General features: G+C 35.4%; 2 protein-coding genes across 2 annotated transcripts; both read right to left on the reverse strand.

The window, feature by feature from the left end:
* Positions 1-305: 305 nt before the first annotated feature.
* Positions 306-5713, reverse strand: LOC133286859 (NADH dehydrogenase [ubiquinone] iron-sulfur protein 1, mitochondrial). The gene is made up of 5 exons (XM_061484361.1): positions 5164-5713; positions 4132-4378; positions 3289-3583; positions 1778-2152; positions 306-1439 (listed from the first exon to the last, which is right to left on the reverse strand). Exons 1-5 carry the CDS (start codon positions 5582-5584, stop codon positions 540-542), a joined length of 2238 nt encoding a protein of 745 aa, XP_061340345.1. The 5' UTR covers positions 5585-5713; the 3' UTR covers positions 306-539.
* Positions 5714-7612: 1899 nt separating this feature from the next.
* LOC133286857 (nicastrin) lies at positions 7613-17122 on the reverse strand. Its single transcript, XM_061484355.1, has 16 exons — positions 16915-17122; positions 16683-16796; positions 16419-16533; positions 16130-16212; positions 15955-16031; positions 15430-15507; positions 15033-15104; positions 14861-14934; positions 13782-13914; positions 13626-13697; positions 12660-12779; positions 12426-12497; positions 12115-12255; positions 9952-10036; positions 9399-9840; positions 7613-8163 (listed from the first exon to the last, which is right to left on the reverse strand). Exons 1-16 carry the CDS (start codon positions 16979-16981, stop codon positions 7899-7901), a joined length of 2010 nt encoding a protein of 669 aa, XP_061340339.1. The 5' UTR covers positions 16982-17122; the 3' UTR covers positions 7613-7898.
* Positions 17123-17776: the final 654 nt, after the last annotated feature.

Below are 17776 nucleotides of genomic sequence, written 5' to 3' on the forward strand. Positions count from 1 at the left end.
AATAAAACAGTGCAATCTAGACTTGATCGTCTCCCACAAATAATACTCCTAATATGACGGTAGAACAAGTATTCCTGCACATGACCTCAAAATGGAATTTTAAGATAAAACCATAATCAAGAATAAAATGACAACTATCCCCAAGTTTCAAATGTAACTTTGCACTGATGGACTCGAAAGCTCGAACACAATTTTGACATTTGCCTTGGATTGCTTAAACATTTCACCGATATATAATAGTAAGACCCCGAAGTTAGCAACAAAAATTTGACTCTGCAGTTTCCAGACTTCAGAAAATTGATAATTAAAGTAGTAAACTTTCATAATCAGTCGGATAACCCAAATCGTACATGGAGTAGTTCTAAAAAGTGATGTTTTTACACCGCATATTACAAATGGAATATATAAAGACCAAATTCAATTTATTGGGTACTTCCAACATCCGACAAGCTCTGGGCAAGCATGGTCTTCCATGGCCAGTAAAAGAAAAACATGAATCTGCATTTTTATTTAAACCAAGAAAAAAAAGTTTCCATGCTTCACTTCTTCAATAGCATAGCACTGCATTGTGCCATTATCTTTGATGCCCTGGTAATGGAATCAGTCATATAGAAATTCTCAACTGCAGTCCCAAATGCAGTCGTATCAACATTTTTGGTGAAGGTTGGTCTCAGAGAAGATGGCAATGTGGCTGGCTCTTTCTCATCCATGTGCACAAGATTTGGTGCTACAGTCCTGATTCGGGCATGAACAGCCCCAATTGTATCATAGGGCAACCGCACTCCTGACACCTCAGACAAAGCTCGAATTATCTTCCAATCATCTCTGGAGTCACCAACTGTTGGAACTGCAGGCAATGTTTGTTGGGTGCATCCTTCAGTGTTTTCATAGGTCCCTTCCTTCTCACTGAATGCTGCTGCTGGCAAAATGACGTTTGCGCGATAAACACTCTTGTCACCATGATGACCTTGATAAACAACAAAAGCATCCTCCGAGATATTGTCCATGTTTATATCATCAGCACCCATCAAATATACAAATTTTGCAGACTCAAGGCTTTTTTCAGACTGGGGCACAAGTCCAAGGTCAAGTGCAGCAGCCTGGGCAGCATGGAGAAGCAATACATTAAGGCCATTCCAGTCAGGTCTGACAACATTCCCTTTTTTCGCAATGGTTTCAACAGCTGCAAAAATTGCATCCTGGTCCTTCCTCTCAAAAATACCAGCACCAACAATGATAACAGGGTTTTTAGCATTTGAGATAGTCTTGAAAAATGGGTGGCGACCCTCAGCAATTTCCAGAAGTGTTTGAGGGCCAGTACCGAGATGTTGGTGATCATAGTTGAAATCAGGAGCAGGCCCAATGTACCCAACCTTGGCTTCGTTTGATCTGACAGTCTTCCGTATTCTGGCATTAACCATAGCAGCTTCCACCCGTGGCTGCAAATTTGAAAATGAACACACAAGGCAATCAAAGAGACGCCAGAAGCAACGAAAATTATACACCCTTAGAAGATCCCATCCCAGCACTATGTATAACCAGTAGATATGAGCTTAGCCAAAAACACAAAATAATTCAAAAAGCTTTTTTATTGAATAGTCTTAATTTTTCTTCCACATAACCTCCCTCGTGCCCTTAAAGCCCCAAAATAATAATTATCAAATCCAGTGCAAATACCAAGATATTGCTAAAAAGGAATGACATTTCAATAACACAGGAATCATTAGATCATCAATAACATTAAAAAATATATATTATTCACTAAAATAAATTATACCTGGGTACCAACCAACAGAAAAACATCCGCTTTCTCAAGACCAGCAATGCTAGTATTCATAATATATCCTGATCTCAAATCAGCATTAGTATTTACGCCAATGCCTTCACACCACACATTATTTGACCCCATCTTATTCAAGAAATCTTTTAGTGCAATCATGGACTCAGCATCAGAAAGTTTGCCAGATATTCCAACAATTTCTTCTGGTTTAACTTGATGGGCAATCTCTGCTACCACAGCAAGGGCATCACGCCAGCTCACAGCCTTAAAGCGTCCGTCAGAACCACGAATCATGGGGTCATTTAACCTCTGCCTCTTTAAACCATCATAACAAAAGCGGGTCTTGTCTGAAATCCATTCTTCATTTATGTCCTGCAATGAGCAAGCAGAAAGAGCTGTATTAGCAGACTATGAACAGAAACTATCCCCCCCACCCCCCCCAAAAAAAAAGCACGACTCCAAAAAAATAAAAAAAATAAACACTACTCCCATAGTAATAGCACTAAGTTTTCCCAAATGCATAAAAATATGAAACGATTTGCCCAAACTAAGCAGTATAAAGTTAATCCAAAAAATAATAAATCACATCCCTTGATCTCACAAGATCAAATGGCACATAAAATGTGGATTCACTGCAAACCAGATTTGGATTCTCTCAAGTGAGCTTTTCACATGAAATGGCAATATTAAAAAAGGCAACAAAAATATTTGATATTTGTGGGGGGCCTATACAGGGGATGTGAACTCCTCAAGTGAGCTTTTCACTGAAATGGCAATATTAAAAAAGGCAACAAAAATATTTGATATTTGTGGGGGGCCTATACAGGGGATGTGGGACTCCTTGTACAGTCTCTCTCTCTCTCTCTCTCTCTCCACATGACCCTATCTAGTGAAGAATTAACATGATAGGATCACCGTTCCTTAAAAAAAAAACATTCACATTTCATAACAATATGGTCTAGAGTCCAGACTCAAGAGGTTACTCCAGAGTTCATGGCAAATGGCCCAATACTTTCCCTCCAACCCACCCTCTGAAAACAATAAAAGACTGGTTAAGGAAGTTCTATAACAAAATGCTCAAAAAGATGAGTAAAATCCTCATTTATTCTTTTGAAAGTATGGTTGTTCAGTTACAAATGAACCAGCAGTTATTTGGTTCTGTAACAATAATTATTGTACCAATCCAGTCCTTAAAGGATTTCTTCTTCTTCCTTAATCCTGAAACCCACATCAATGGAATAATTGGTACACACAGAAATTAATCAAATTATAATTAGGAAAAAAAAATCAGCATCAGTTTTTCGAATACTCCACATAGTTCCACTTATGTGTAATGTGTTTCCGACTATTCATGGGAAAAATACTCCTTAAGCATCAGCAAACTCTGACATGTGCATGAATGCCAGTGGTTTTTCATAGAGAAACCGAATAATTTTAAGAACCAAAAAGAAAATTGCAGCCTTAGCAACCACAAACAGTTCAACAAAACATATTTATCAGAATCTAACCTCATTTAAACGAGGAACAATGCGCAAGACTTCAGGTCCTCTGCTATCAATTCGAATATTGGATCCAACAGCATCAGTAACATCAATGCTCTCTGTACCCTTCAACTCCCAATTCCGGGCTTTAAATGCAAAAGGTTTTGAAGTGAGTGCTCCCACAGGACAGATATCTATCACATTTCCAGAAAGTTCGCTTGTCATAAGTTTCTCAACATATGTTCCAATCTCCTCTCCACTGCCACGACCTAGCATGCCAAGATCCTGAACCCCTGCAACCTCTGTTGCAAATCTAACACACCTGTTCGAAGAAAGAGATATTTCACCAGAGCCTTCTAAGGCACTCAGATAACATTGTTTTACAAGACATATAGCACGTAAGTGACAACATAAAGAGCGTGTTTCTCAAAAGAGAAGGTTGGGTCTCACAAAATTGCCAATGCCTATTAGTACCAAATGTCAAAACCAGAAATTAAAAGAAACCATAGATGGCCCTTAGCTCACATAGCAACAAGTAAGGAAAATAATCAGACTAAATTATACTCAGGAAAGTCACTTCCATTATATGTAAATTAAATTGACCCACAAGTTTCCTCGGAGACAATCATAATGCCATATTAACCACTGCTCCATTTTAAATTGAAATTAAGCAACTCAGGAGGTCCTTAACTTTTACAAGAATATTGTACACATAAACATGATATAAACTATCACAGTACTTGATACTTTTTTGAGAACAAATAAGTCATAATGAATTTCTGACTTCTAATGTGTAGAATGTATAGTAAAAACTGCAATTCACGATGATAAGATTAGCAGGTAAAAAAAGTAGTCATATCCAATATTGACCTTGTACATTGAATGCACCGAGTCATCACAGTCTTCACCAAAGGTCCAAGATTTTTATCCACCACAGATCTCTTCATTTCAGTGAACCGACCACGATCAGCGCCAAATGCCATTGACTGATCCTGAAGATCACATTCCCCACCCTGATCACAAATCGGGCAATCTAATGGATGATTCATCAATAAAAATTCCATCACCCCTTCTCGAGCTTTCTTTGCTACAGGCGTGTCGGTCTTAATTTTCATCCCTAAAGATGAACATCGCATTAGATTACATCTTTGTTTTTTTTATTGGTGAATGCATTAGATTACATCTTTAACATGTGTGCAGGAATTAGTGCATATAAATATCAAATGAGTAAATAAGTACAATCCGATTGAAAAATGAAGATGCCATCAGCAAAACTAACTTATCTCAAAATTTCTCTATAATTAAAAAAATGAATTATGATTATGGTGCAATGGAAAAAAGAAAGAGAAAAACAACAGAAGTAAAAATGGAAAATTTAGAGTATGAAAAAAAATAATAAGAGAACAAGCACAAACTATTTTGCATAAAAATCCGCAAAAATAACAATAGACTAAACATAAATTATTACAAAAAACAGAAATGTCAGCTCGAAGGTTGAAATGAATAATATATTAAATACAACTAGATCAAAGTTCGCTAGTATCACTAATTCACCATCATCTACGAACTACAATGTGCAAATAACATAAATTCATCGAAGTTTATAACACAATAAACGAAAGTAGAAATTTGAGCATAACAGCAAGCAACCAGACAGTCATCAACTAGGTTTGATAATGTGCGTCTAAAGTTTGATGATAATGGAAATCAGACAGAGAAAAATTAATCAAATTAAATAAAGAAAAAAGTATCAGAATATGCAGAATCACTCTAATCATAAATAAGATCAAACTAATCAATATAGACGCAAAAATCATCAAGCCAGCAACAGAACCAACAGAAAACTAATCATAACAGAAAATAATTTTTTTTTAAAAAATTGAGAAAAAAAAAAGAGCTAACCAGGAAGAGCAGGCATGGCGCAAGAAGCAACAGGCTTGGGGGATTTCTCGACTTCAACGAGGCACATACGGCAATTGCCGGCAATGGAGAGTCTGCTATGGTAGCAAAATCGAGGGATGTCGACGCCGGCAATCTCACAGGCCTGAAGAACTGTCATACCCTTGGGGATTTTCACGGGGTAGCCGTCGACGAACACCTCAATTGCATCGTCAGGGTTCGGGAAGTGAACTCTTGCGCCGGCGACCGGAGTTCGGGGAGGGAGCGGAGGCTGTTCCGGCTGGGGTTGTGCGGCGGTAGCTTCCGGATTCCGAAGCTCGGGTTTTGAAACAATGGTTCGGATGAGGAAGTTGCTAGGGTTTTGGTAATTGAAGAGCCTTGAGGTGGGTCTCATGGCCTTCGAAGCTAACAAACCCAACCACATTTTTTTTCCTCTGATTCTCTCTTTCTCTCTCTCTAGATTGTGACCTTGATTGGAGTGTGCGATTTGGTGCTACGAGAGAGAAGCGTCTCAGATCGTTGAAGGAATCTTCGATTTTCGGAGCTAAGATGTGAGTATGTGAGAGTGTGGGGATTGAAGAGGAAAATGCATTTGCAGAAATGGGTGGGCTACTCCGATACCAGATTCGGGTTTACCCAAACCCGACCCGTTAATAAATGGTGTAAGATGAGTGAAATGCTTTGATTCTTTTGTCAACAATGCTTTTTTAGCCTTTCAATTTCAATGTTGAAAAATGAATAAAACGTAAATAGATTTTTGGAGGACAACCCATTAACCGACTTATACTAATGAACTGTCTTTTCAATTTTTTTCAAGACCTTCTTCATTAAGCACAATAATTATCATAATCGTACTAGTTAGTATTTATCATAATAGTAAACCTTCTCATCTATTTATCATGTCCACAGTCCACTACGACTTTCTAACAATCTACTAAGTAGTATCAGCGAGATTTTTTTTTTTCATAATCCATTTAATTTAACTTTTTACTACGATACTTGAACAAAAATATAACCAATTCACGGTATAATCCAATTAGATTTTAAAATATTACTAAATATTTAAGAAAATTAATATATTATATTGAATCTTATCTTATGTCGTAAAATACCAACTGTTCAATATGCAATAAAATTGCTAGTTACCAACTTATCATAAAGAATACCCACTTTTTTTTTGTTACATAAGATTACCCACTTTTAAAATACATTAGTAAGTGAAAATTTAGAAGATACTGAGTATAACCAAAGAACCACAGACACTTGTAAAAACAGGGAGAGTCGTGTCCGACACGGCGACACGCTCCGACACAATGTCGGACACACGATCAACTTTTTTTGACACATTGACCATTCCGACACGCGAATTTGACCGTGTCCGACACTGTCAAATAACATTTTCGTAATTTTTTTTAATTTTTTTTTTTTAAAAAAATTATTTTTAAAAAAATTAAAATATATTAATAAAGTTTCACCTGATCATATCAATTTTATTTTATTTTTTTGTCTTTTTTCCCCTTAAGTAGATAAGAGATCTTCTCAGTATCATTGTTGTCAATTTCTATCACGTTCTTGTTGTATCTCATTGTCTCTGATCTCTCTCTCTCATATGATTTGATCTCTCTATCTGATATTATATCTCTCTCTCATCCCAGTTTTTATTTTTTTTATTAAAGCTTCCATCTTTATAACATGTTGATGGGTATTATTAATTTAGTTTCATTTTTTTGTTAAATTATTAAATATTAAATAAAATATACACTATATAAATTAAAAATATTATTTAATATTAAAACGTGTCCCAACGTGTCGAAATCCACAATTTTTTAAGATTGACGTGTCGGAGTGTCGTGTCACGTGTCGTATCGGTGCTATATAGAGTATAACTCCTATTTGGAATTATTTGAAACTCATCATCAATCCAAGTACTTCAGTGGATACTTACAATTAATAAAATGCAGATGCTATTAGGTTGATCTTATTTAACGCGTAAAAAAATAAATAAAAACTTAATTTGTATAGTTATAATTTAATTAAATAGAAAAGAAATCCGAACTTTGCTTGCCAACAAGAGAACTAATCGCAAATGCCAATAGTAAGAATAGTAACAATTTCATTTCTTCCATGTTTCTGATTATACAAACTTCTTACCTTGTCCTAATACGAATTATCCTAATACAAATTATCCTAATACAAGAAACATTGGGCTAAACCGATTCCATTTTGTTGAATTCTTCCATCACTAGTTATTGCCATGCTTTACTTTTTTTCACCCAAACTGAGAAACTTGATGGCATGAATAGGAGCAACCTTTCTTTCACTATCTGTCCCTAAAAAAGTCAAAAACCCCCACACTACAACTCTCTCAATGCCAACTGATAAATTAAAACCTTCAGTCACGATAAAAGTAGTAAAAATAACTAAACGAGTAAAAATTGTTTAGGTACGGAGAAGATATTTACAGCGCTAACATTGACAAAGGAAAAACAGATACACCACATTAAGGCTATATTTTGACTATTTTCATTACATTTCCTTACACTCACCTACAAGTTATATATAAATGACCTGTGTTACAGAGAAAATTCTGAAATAAAATTCACAAGCGCAAGAATGCGGCCCAAATAATGCACATCCTTGGAAATTCTTCAGAAACTAGTAATTTGCATATAGAATGACCCTATTTAATTTTGCCCTAGTTTCACAAAATTTAGTAGTCAATTTCCGCAAATCATATGTTAATCCCTCTTCATCGCTTTGGTGACTAAAGCTCTTGTAATAACTATTGCAAGGTAGGCCAAGATTGTCAAAATGATACCTCCAAACAGAACAAGACGATCGTAAGCACCAATTTGGACTGTGTAGACCCGCAAACCTATTGCATTCCAGTTGCTTTCTGTCCAGACAGGGTCCACAACCCCCATGTTGTCAGAGGAATTAGGGGGCAAAACATTCCATACTCCTGATTCAAATTTTAACCGTGTTGAATATGCTGGAACATACCTGTAAAGGATTAAACATTATGGTAAAATCAAGGTGCATCAATCTGGCCTTTTATTCATGTCAATCCAACAAGCAGCACACTACCAGGACAGTGGTACCTGGCACATAAATACATAAATAATCTAAAAGGTAAATGGTGCAGTCTACCCAATTATGAACATCACATCAGCGTAGTAAGCAAGGTGTTAAATATGATGTGAAACTTAAACATGGTAATATTCTAGAACAACAAAATCCATTTAAGGAGCCATACAGTGAATGATATTACCCCCCCCCCCCCCCCCCCCCCCCCCCGGTCCCCCTTTTTTCCTCCTCTCCTTTGAGTTCAATGGGAAAAACCAATGGGTTAATCCGCAATCAGCATGAATACCAAGTGTGATAAATATGTCCTGCATGTGCGTGAACCTGTGAGCGTGTCTCTGGTGTGGTGTGCGTGGGGGGGTGGGGCGGGAGGGGGGCAGGTTTAGGATCAAATGACTCCAACATGAAAACAAACACCTCTTGTACACAGTCAAATGAGATTTGACAAATCATGTATCTTATACAACCATTTCCAACTTCAATCTGATTCATAAAATTACATTTTCTATTTAAAATGGCAAAAAGGTACGCATATGATTCCAATCTAAATCTAACCATAGGATGGGACAGTCAACCAATAATTAATGTAATCATAGTTAAACAGCAATGGTGAAACACAACAGGGATAAATCCCAGTTTCATTTTAACCTAAGTTGGACGAACTGCCAAAATAGCAAGGGTTCGAATCTTGGAGAGTACCTTTGGGGCCAGAGCTAGACAATTGTCTAACCGCTATACCTGTGCTGGCCTCTTTCCCTGTCTTGGTCGTGGAGATACCTAAGGGACCTGACTTGCTCCAAAGGAATAATTAGGGTTATGGAATCCAAAAATAAGTTGGATATAGGAGTCATGGCATTCATGAGTTTTATGTTCTATCCATGGTTTTGTTCATTCCCACCATAAAACGAAAAGATATAACACTTTTCGAATTCCCTGAGCAGTAAAACTCAATTAAAATATAGAGGCAGAAGCAGAACATTAAATGATAGCAAGCATGCCTAATCCTTGAAAAAAAAAAATTCCCAACAAGAAACTACAAAATATAGGTTGAAAACTGCACCGCTAACATCCTTAATTCAGGATCAAGATTCAAGAGTGATATATCTGAATCTCTCTACTAAATCTAATAAGTATAGGTAGACAAGGAAAAATACCTGGTCGTAGAGAGAACACAAACTCCCTTCCCATCAGTCTCTGCTTTAATGCAAACTTCATCTTTACCATTGCAACCTTGTTGACAACCTGAGCTATTATTCTCCCTCGGGATAGAAGTTCTGTCAGCTAGAAAATTCCAGACGAACCTAGGAACATCATTAATGTATCCTGGATAAGGTGTAGATGAAGGTTCATCTATGATAACACCAACATAATGGTCCGGACAGGTAGACGAGGGTGAAATATATTTCTTCACCAACTCACAAGAAAGACCAGGATCACAGTCCAACAAGCAATCCATTAGTTGTTCAACAAGTGAGACATTTACATTTATAGCAGCCAAAGTGGAATTTTGTACACCTTTAGTTTCACTAGCAAGTATGTAAAGGGTTCGGGCAATAAGAGAAGCAGCAGCAACTATAGCTGATGAGTTCACATTTGCTGCATTGATCATACAAATGAGAAGGCATATGACATAAGAGACAGACATGCATGATTAGAACAAGGCAAGCAAGTAAAAGAAAATAATGCCAAGAGTATAGATTATCTCACATAAATCATCAAGGTGACTATGGTAGAACTTGTTGACAAAGACAGAGTCAAAATCTTCTAAGACAACACCAGAGATTGCAGGATTCTGATAAAAATAGGACGGAAAGAACAAAAGAAGAAAATTAATGAACAATGAAAAACTTTGGGTAGTGCTGTGATTGAACATAGTACATTAATACAAGCAGTCAATTTATGCCAATACAAATAAAGTGATTCAGCATGGCACATTAATAACTAGGTCAACTGCATCTTCCACCTAACTTATTGATGTAGTTGCAGAGTTCCCATAACCTTTTATTTGAGCATGTTAGTGCAATGTGCCCCTGGAAGCACCACCACCATTTAAATATGGGGTTAAAACTTATTTATATCAAATTAATTTCATGCGTGTGGGAATCTAGGTATAAGAATGATGTAGATAGAAATAGGTGACACAAAAAGACACTAAATGATTTCTAATGTAATGCATTAAGAGAAAGCACAAATAGGAACCATCAGATCAAGAGGGCTTGATGTGCCTTCAACATATAGATATTTCAGAGTAAAAAGAACAAGGATTTGACAGTAATTCAGTAATAAAAGTTAGTATTTTTGAGGAATTGTTGATAATCCATCTTCAGGCACACTTTCAATTTGATTCTATGTTTTTGTAGGAAGAAAGCATGAAAAAGCTACTGTTGCAAATATCCATCTCACGCAAACAGCGTGAGAATGGCGCGGATAGCGTCATGATCACATCCTTTCAACGCGAATCGCGCCACATTGGCGCTGATAACGCCAAGATTGAGGAAGAAAGGGCCAACACCACTGCCTCTTCACGCAAGTAGCGTGACATCCACGCTAATCGCGCCAAGCACAAGAATTCTTTACTGATCTCCCGCGCGAATCGCCCGGAGTTAGCGCTGATTGCGCGGACGTCGCGAATGCAGTCCTGGTTTTGTGGGATTTGATAAAAATGGAAATTTAATCAATTATCTAAGAAGATAATGACGAGATTGGATTACTGGAGATAAAAAGGGGTCAGAAACCCTAAAAGGAGCATCTTTTGGAAGGAAGGAATTAAAAAAAACACAATTGGAGAGAAAGCTCTGAAATTTGAAAGGCTGAAGATCAATACTCAGAAAAGTTGAAGATTCAAGATTTCTTCTTCATCTTCTTCTATCTCCGGTTTTATTCTTTCATGAATTCTTTTTCATTCATAGATTTGTCAGACATGAATATGTCCGGCTAGTCTTTTATTAAGGGTCACAACCCTTGATGTGAACCCCTTGTATTTTGGTTAAATTTATGTTTATTTATTTAAATTGAATTTATCTTGCCTTGTTCTTCATCTCATAATTCTTCTAGAACCGATCAATCTATTAGGATTGCGAGGGTTAGGATTTTCAATAGAGATATTGGGATTCTAATACCTGACAAAAGATAAGATAACTGTTCGTGTATGCGCTAGGGATAGGCTACATGAATCGCAAACGTGAAAGATTCACTGATTCTAAGGTTTAACTTGAAAAAGGATTTCTAAGGGATTAAGATTCTAATAAAGTTAATAAGGTTAAAGCAATTAAGGAATTAGGGCTTAACCAATTAAATAAAAGATGGTGGGTCGTTTGATCAATTGAATAATTAAATGTAAACGTTAATCCAAGTTATAAGGTGGGGATCATAAAGGTGTTTGTTTCTCTATACCGCAATATTCTCTCAAATATTTTCTCAACCATTAATATTCTGTTTTTGAGTTTAAAAAGCATCTTGGAAATTAATTTCACTTTCTTGAATTATTCTTGTTTCTCACAAACCACAATTGTTCTTTAAACCAATTTTATTAATCCAACAAGAGAGGGATAGTATAATAAATTCGGTGCCTCAATCCTCGTGGAGACGATACTCTACTCATCATTTTATTACTTGAAACGAACAGTACACTTGCCGATTTCGCAACAGGGCTCCTTAGAACTGCCGAAGCACCATATTCACAAACTTAGCTCAATTCACTATGCCCCTCTCTTCAAGAAAAGTCTGAACTTTAAGAAGTTCATGTTTAAGAAACCACCACTACTTACAAATAATTTATATTCTAGTAAGCATTGCTGTGCTCCCTAGCCAGCTCTTTTCACAATAATGTCATACTAGGGAGGAAAATAAAACAATTGTAATACTGAGCACCTTTTTCAAAAAGGTCATTAAAGAGGATGGAGGTATCCCAGGATTTGAGGTACTGGCAGATGCGATCTTTATGTTTTCAGATAGCAGTGACTCTTGTGCCCGTTTCAAGGCAACCATTGTCTGATTTGCGGCAGAAGAATCCTGCATTGGTGCAGTGTTAGTAATAAGCAGATTTGGAACAATCCTCTGACTCTAGGAAGAGCAGACACAGAAAATTATATAACACAATACATGATATCCAATTAAAACTGCAAAATTATCTAGAAGATGCATGAGTATGAACAAAGTTGACATATCAATCAAGATCTCACCCCATCTGTATGAGCAAAAAAGTTTTTAACACCTTGACTGAGACCCTTTCCAACAGAACCAATATCAATGACCTGTGAAATACCAGCCAGGAAAGCATAAATAAGGTTATTGGCAGATAAAGTGAATCTAGAGAAGGCATTTATATACAATCTAGCTTATAAATTTAAAGCAGTGCATTAGATCACCCTCCAATATTACACAGTGGTCATATTTACTAGGAGCATAAGGAATACCGTTTCAATTAATGAATGATCAAGGCCATGAACAGCATCGGACTGCATGTCAAGTTCTGCCAAAAATCTCCTACTTCCGAGGTAACCCCACGCCTCTCCAGTGAGAACTACAAAAATAAGCTGCATTGAGTTTAAGAAACAATCAGAAATATTAGTAACATGTCAGCAAAGTACTTGGTACTTGAGTATTATGGGCATGTTTGTTGTGTTTTTTTAAAGAAAATAATCCCTTTTTAATTATAACACAAGTTTAAATTTTTTTGTAATAATTAATTAGATAATTTTTTATAAAAAAAGAAAAGAAAAGAAAAAACATAAAAAAAGCAGTTTTAGTGTTTTGATTGGAAGCTAGAAAGAGTAGCTTTTTTAAAAAAAGCCATATGCTTATAAAAGCGGTCTTTTTTAAAGCTTATCCAAACATACCCTATATAAATGTTTCAAAAAGCAACCCTGAAAATTATTGTATAAACAAATATATCAGATAAAGGCAAAATGCACCCATACATGCATGTGAGCAGATTACTGCCTAAAAATTTGAAAGCATAAAGCACCATACAATAGGAAATGTAATGTAAGCATATACGATAAACCCAATACATTTATGCTCTTTTATAAAAGAACCATCAGAAGTTCACTACTTAGAAAACAAAAGGGCAGCTCACACGGCTTCCTGCCTTGCTGCAATGAGTGCTGCCCAAGAACAAATTTTAACCACAATCTCATCACAAGAAACTAGGAAGGATGGTAGATAATTATCTCACAAGCCCCAAGAAGATCACCAATAACTAAGATATATTGACCTAACAGGTTAACGTTTCCCACAAAAAGATCTTCAAGGTAAAGAATAACAAAAAACATACATGGAAAATTAGATAAAGTCACAGCACAGTGACAATGAACAAATTTTAAGTTACACAGTCCAAAAATTGAACAAAGAAAAAAATCCATAGATCATTTTGTATGCACCTGTTTACTAAGGTCACCAAGACCATTCAAACGAGAAAGTGCATCAACTGCTGCCAGTAATGCAATCAAACCCTATAAAGTTGTCTTACATTAGACAAATTTGATTTAGCAACAAACAAACATCATAAAGAAAGAAAACTATAGTCTTGAACTTACAGAAATAGGGGAGTCTGCACCAAGACTTTTGTCCCGAAAAAATGAAGCAGAATCCATAGATGCTACCGTCAATATAATGGGCTTAGACTGTTTTATGGACGAGATGTTGATTGGAGGAAGAGACGACCAGACACTGCCTTCCATATGAAACATAAACAAAGTTAACATCAAACATAACAATGCTAAGGTTTTAATTTTGTTTGCAAAATGAGAAGGGGAGAATATTAAGGGTGTGTTTGGTTATATGTCTTCAATTATAATTACAAAAATGCCATCCTGTTTTCACTTTGTTTCCTGTGAAAACATATAAACTGAAAATTCTTGAAATGGTGAAAACAATTTTTCACCATTTCCTTAGCAAAAACCAAAGTGAAAACACATAAATTGAAAACTTTTGAAATGAACAAATTTTCACCATTTCCTACACGAAACAAAGTGAAAACAAGGTGGCATTTTTTGTAATTATTAGTGAAAATATATAAACTGAAAATGAAAACAAAAAACAACCCAAATGCACAATAAGTTATTCTTTATTTAGATCCAGGACAACCCATTTCCTACTATGGGAACCATGTGATGCATAACCTTTTGCGTTTTCATGATAATATCATTCTGTCCTATGGTGGATACTATATTCACAAAGGCAATTCTTTCCATGTTTTCTCCAGTACATAAACACCTATTCCTTATGGCAATTATAAACTAATAGCTGATTGTATTTTATGCATGGAAATTTGTTGCATATAAACAAAATGATTACTTTTGACACTCCAAAAGATTTTTCGGGAGGATTCTGAAAATTCTATATATATTCACTATCTTACATGATTGAACTTGTATATAGTTCTGCAGCAACATGTCATCTAAGATAAAGTTTTGAATGTAGTTCATAATATTGTATGGTCTTACGGCACAACTCTACATATACAAATCACATTCACAAATTTTTTACCTGGATAGCTTCCCTATCCCTGGAAAGGGACGGCGTTCCCAAACCTAAATTTTTTCCCACAGGGAAAAAATCACATTCACAAAATTACACACACAGAATTTATAGAGTAGAATCGAAGAAACTTCACCTGTATCCACCTAACGGCAGGCAAGTTGCTTCTTGTAAACAAGCCTCCGAATCATGTGTTCCAGATTTCATTGTCTAATCCAAGATAATAAAAAAGGAAAAAATGCAAATAATGAAACATTTTTCTTCATATGCCAGAAAATAACAATTCTTTACAAGAATCTGGATCATACCTGCATCACAAGATCAAACTCAGCCACATTAGAAGTATAAGCTTTCCTTTTGCCTCCATTCTTAATTACAAACTGTACAAACAGGAAAGAGAATAATCTTTATTTTTACATACAGAATAATAAAATTCATAGCAAGGCACTATAAAATTAATGTCAATTGAATTAACAATATCACTCAAAAAATGTAGATTTGTGTAGGCTAGTTAGTCCCAAAAAAAATAAAAAACCTAATATAAAAATAAACTAAAAAGTAAAAACCAAGCCTACCTCCCTAGGTGGGGTTGGCTACTTAGATCAATTAACAAAATAAGATTGACTCCCTGACTACAATCTCAAAATGTAATAAACCATCACTAATCTCTTGCAAGTGTAAGAACATGAAAATACTAAGCAATACCTCTTGAAGAGTCTTTGAGCCACTTTCTGTGAGTAAAAACACAGGAAAATTATAGGATTTCCACATAATACCAGAACCCTGCAGATTTAGAGCCAAAATACAAAACACAAATAAATTAATCATTCTAAATAATTGATAGTGTTGTCTCAAGACTAAAATAGCAATGCCAAACATCCAACAAATAATTGGTTATATTCCCAGCATAGATCTTCCAATTCATCTAATACCACTATATGCTTCTGATCATAATCCACGGCATGCTTGACATATTAATTTATTTTTTAACCATAGCTCCATGTCACTGAATTTCAGCAATATACATCCATCAAAATTAAGAACTTTATAAGAATCAGAGTGTATACATTAGTTGTAAATTCCATTCTATAAAAAATAAAACAAATTAGAGTTGGAAAATGATTAGCGGTGACAAGCAAAGAAAAAGGAAAAGGACAAAAAAAAACCTATATTGACACGAGATATAAATATCCCAAGAAACTTGATGACACAAGAAAATTCATATCGTACAATTGGATTCCATTCATAGCTGATGTTATGGTCAGGAGCAAATTCAGCTTGTGGAAACTTTTTATCCGGAGAGAATCCTACGCGTGACAGAAAATGTTATCATGAGCAGCTCTAGAAGCGAGTATTACTCTAGCTTTGTTTGAAACGAGACAATGAGCAAACAAAAGCTATTTACCCTTTAACTTATTCTGCAAATCAGTTCTTGATTCAACTAGTACACCGCCAACTTTACTTGCAAAACTCAAGTCCTCTGATATTCTGAAAGGGAAAAATCAAATTAAGCAAACAATCATAATTTCACGAATCACAAACGAATATACAAGATGAACATGCAACATCACTTAAAAGCAACTAAGCAAGGACCACATTTCTTCCCAGCAGCAAATTTATAAAGTTTCTACAACTTTAAGCTAAGATGCAATAAAATTTAGCACCTCTGAAACAGAAATGTTGAAATGTGATACCTGGTAAAGAGAGTTGGAAACTCATCCAATGACACCAATATAGCAGATGGCTCTGATAGCTCATCAACATTTTCGAACCTTACAATCGGAGCCACAACCTTATCTCGCCCAGGATCTAAGGATTCAAAAATATTTATTACAACGAAAGAACAATTCACCAGCTTATCATAGCAAATAACATTTCAATTGCAACTAATCCTGAAAAACGCAAATTAATTGCAATTAATCGTAAAAATGCGAGAGAAAGCTGATATTGAGACTCACTTGAACAACCGATGGTTCCAGAAAGATTTAGCAGTCGCACACAAGGATATCCATCGACGACCGTGTACATAGTGTTCTGAAGATCAGGAACCGATTCCATGGAACTGGATTGTCCTGTTAAAAATGGAACGCAATCAGTGAGAAATGACAGTTCAAAACAAGGTTTTATGCGGAATTTGATCGTAGCAGTGTTTGAATCGAATATTGAAGTCAACGAGGAAGATGTTGATACCATAGAGGCAGGGGAGAAGGTGAAAGGTGAAGAAGAGGAAGTAGAGAGAGAGAAAGGTTGGTGCCATAGGTGAATAAACCCTAGTGAGAGTGGTGCAGGTGCAGGTGCAGTGTGTGTATTTTTCTTCTACTATGCCTTCTCAGTTTTCTTCTTCTAATTCTGAATTTGCAGGGTTCTGTGATTTCATTAACATCAAACGAATCGTACGGCTTCGATTCAGTTTCCAAATGGGGACTGGTTTGGGTTTGGGTCCTATGCTTTTGTTCTCTCTCAAAATTCGAAGATTGAAAGGTGTGGGTTTTGAACAAGTATTGTAATAATTAAGTTCTGTTATTATTAATTTTATTAGTTATATTGATTCAACGGTTATATTTATTTTCAACTTTGTATAGTTATTATTTCTCATATTTAAAGTGAAAACATTAAATATGAAAAATCATAACCAGATGAAAATAAATATAAAGTATTAAATTTGGGAAATCATGACTGTACAAAGATGAAAATAAATATAACTGTTGGATCAACATAATCGATCTAACAATGAGATTGATTGATAGTAACATAGTAATAACACAACTTGGTTGTTACAATATCCTTCCTCTTTTGAATAATTTATGTTTGTGCACATAAATTAATTTTTTAACAGCTTTTTAAGAAAGTTTAAAAAGTAATAATATTTAAAAAAAAAAAAAACTGTAACAGACATACACTAATTTGTTCATTTTGTGATTTTTTTTTTATTTTTTTTTGGTGGATGATCATTTTGTGATTTTATTTTAATTGGATTCAGTGTTATTTACAAAATAATTTAATTGGTCCATGCATCATTAATTACTGGCAAGTGGCAAGTATCACGTATATT

Source organism: Gastrolobium bilobum, unplaced genomic scaffold (genome assembly GCF_033153095.1).
Source record: "Gastrolobium bilobum isolate Gb01-03AN ecotype WA unplaced genomic scaffold, APGP_CSIRO_Gbil_v1 utg3261, whole genome shotgun sequence".
Taxonomy (NCBI): Eukaryota; Viridiplantae; Streptophyta; class Magnoliopsida; order Fabales; family Fabaceae; genus Gastrolobium; species Gastrolobium bilobum.

Coding starts and splice junctions, on each gene's coding strand:
- LOC133286859 (XM_061484361.1), bottom strand. CDS start 5,584: ATGTGGTTGGGTTTGTTAGCTTCGAAGGCCATGAGACCCACCTCAAGG. Junction 2,153..3,288: donor TTGTTCCTCGTTTAAATGAG/GTTAGATTCTGA, acceptor TGCTCATTGCAG/GACATAAATGAAGAATGGAT. Junction 1,440..1,777: donor TTCTGTTGGTTGGTACCCAG/GTATAATTTATT, acceptor TCAAATTTGCAG/CCACGGGTGGAAGCTGCTAT.
- LOC133286857 (XM_061484355.1), bottom strand. CDS start 16,981: ATGGCACCAACCTTTCTCTCTCTCTACTTCCTCTTCTTCACCTTTCAC. Junction 16,213..16,418: donor TTTCCAACTCTCTTTACCAG/GTATCACATTTC, acceptor TTTCCCTTTCAG/AATATCAGAGGACTTGAGTT. Junction 13,915..14,860: donor CTGCCGTTAGGTGGATACAG/GTGAAGTTTCTT, acceptor TATGGAAGGCAG/TGTCTGGTCGTCTCTTCCTC.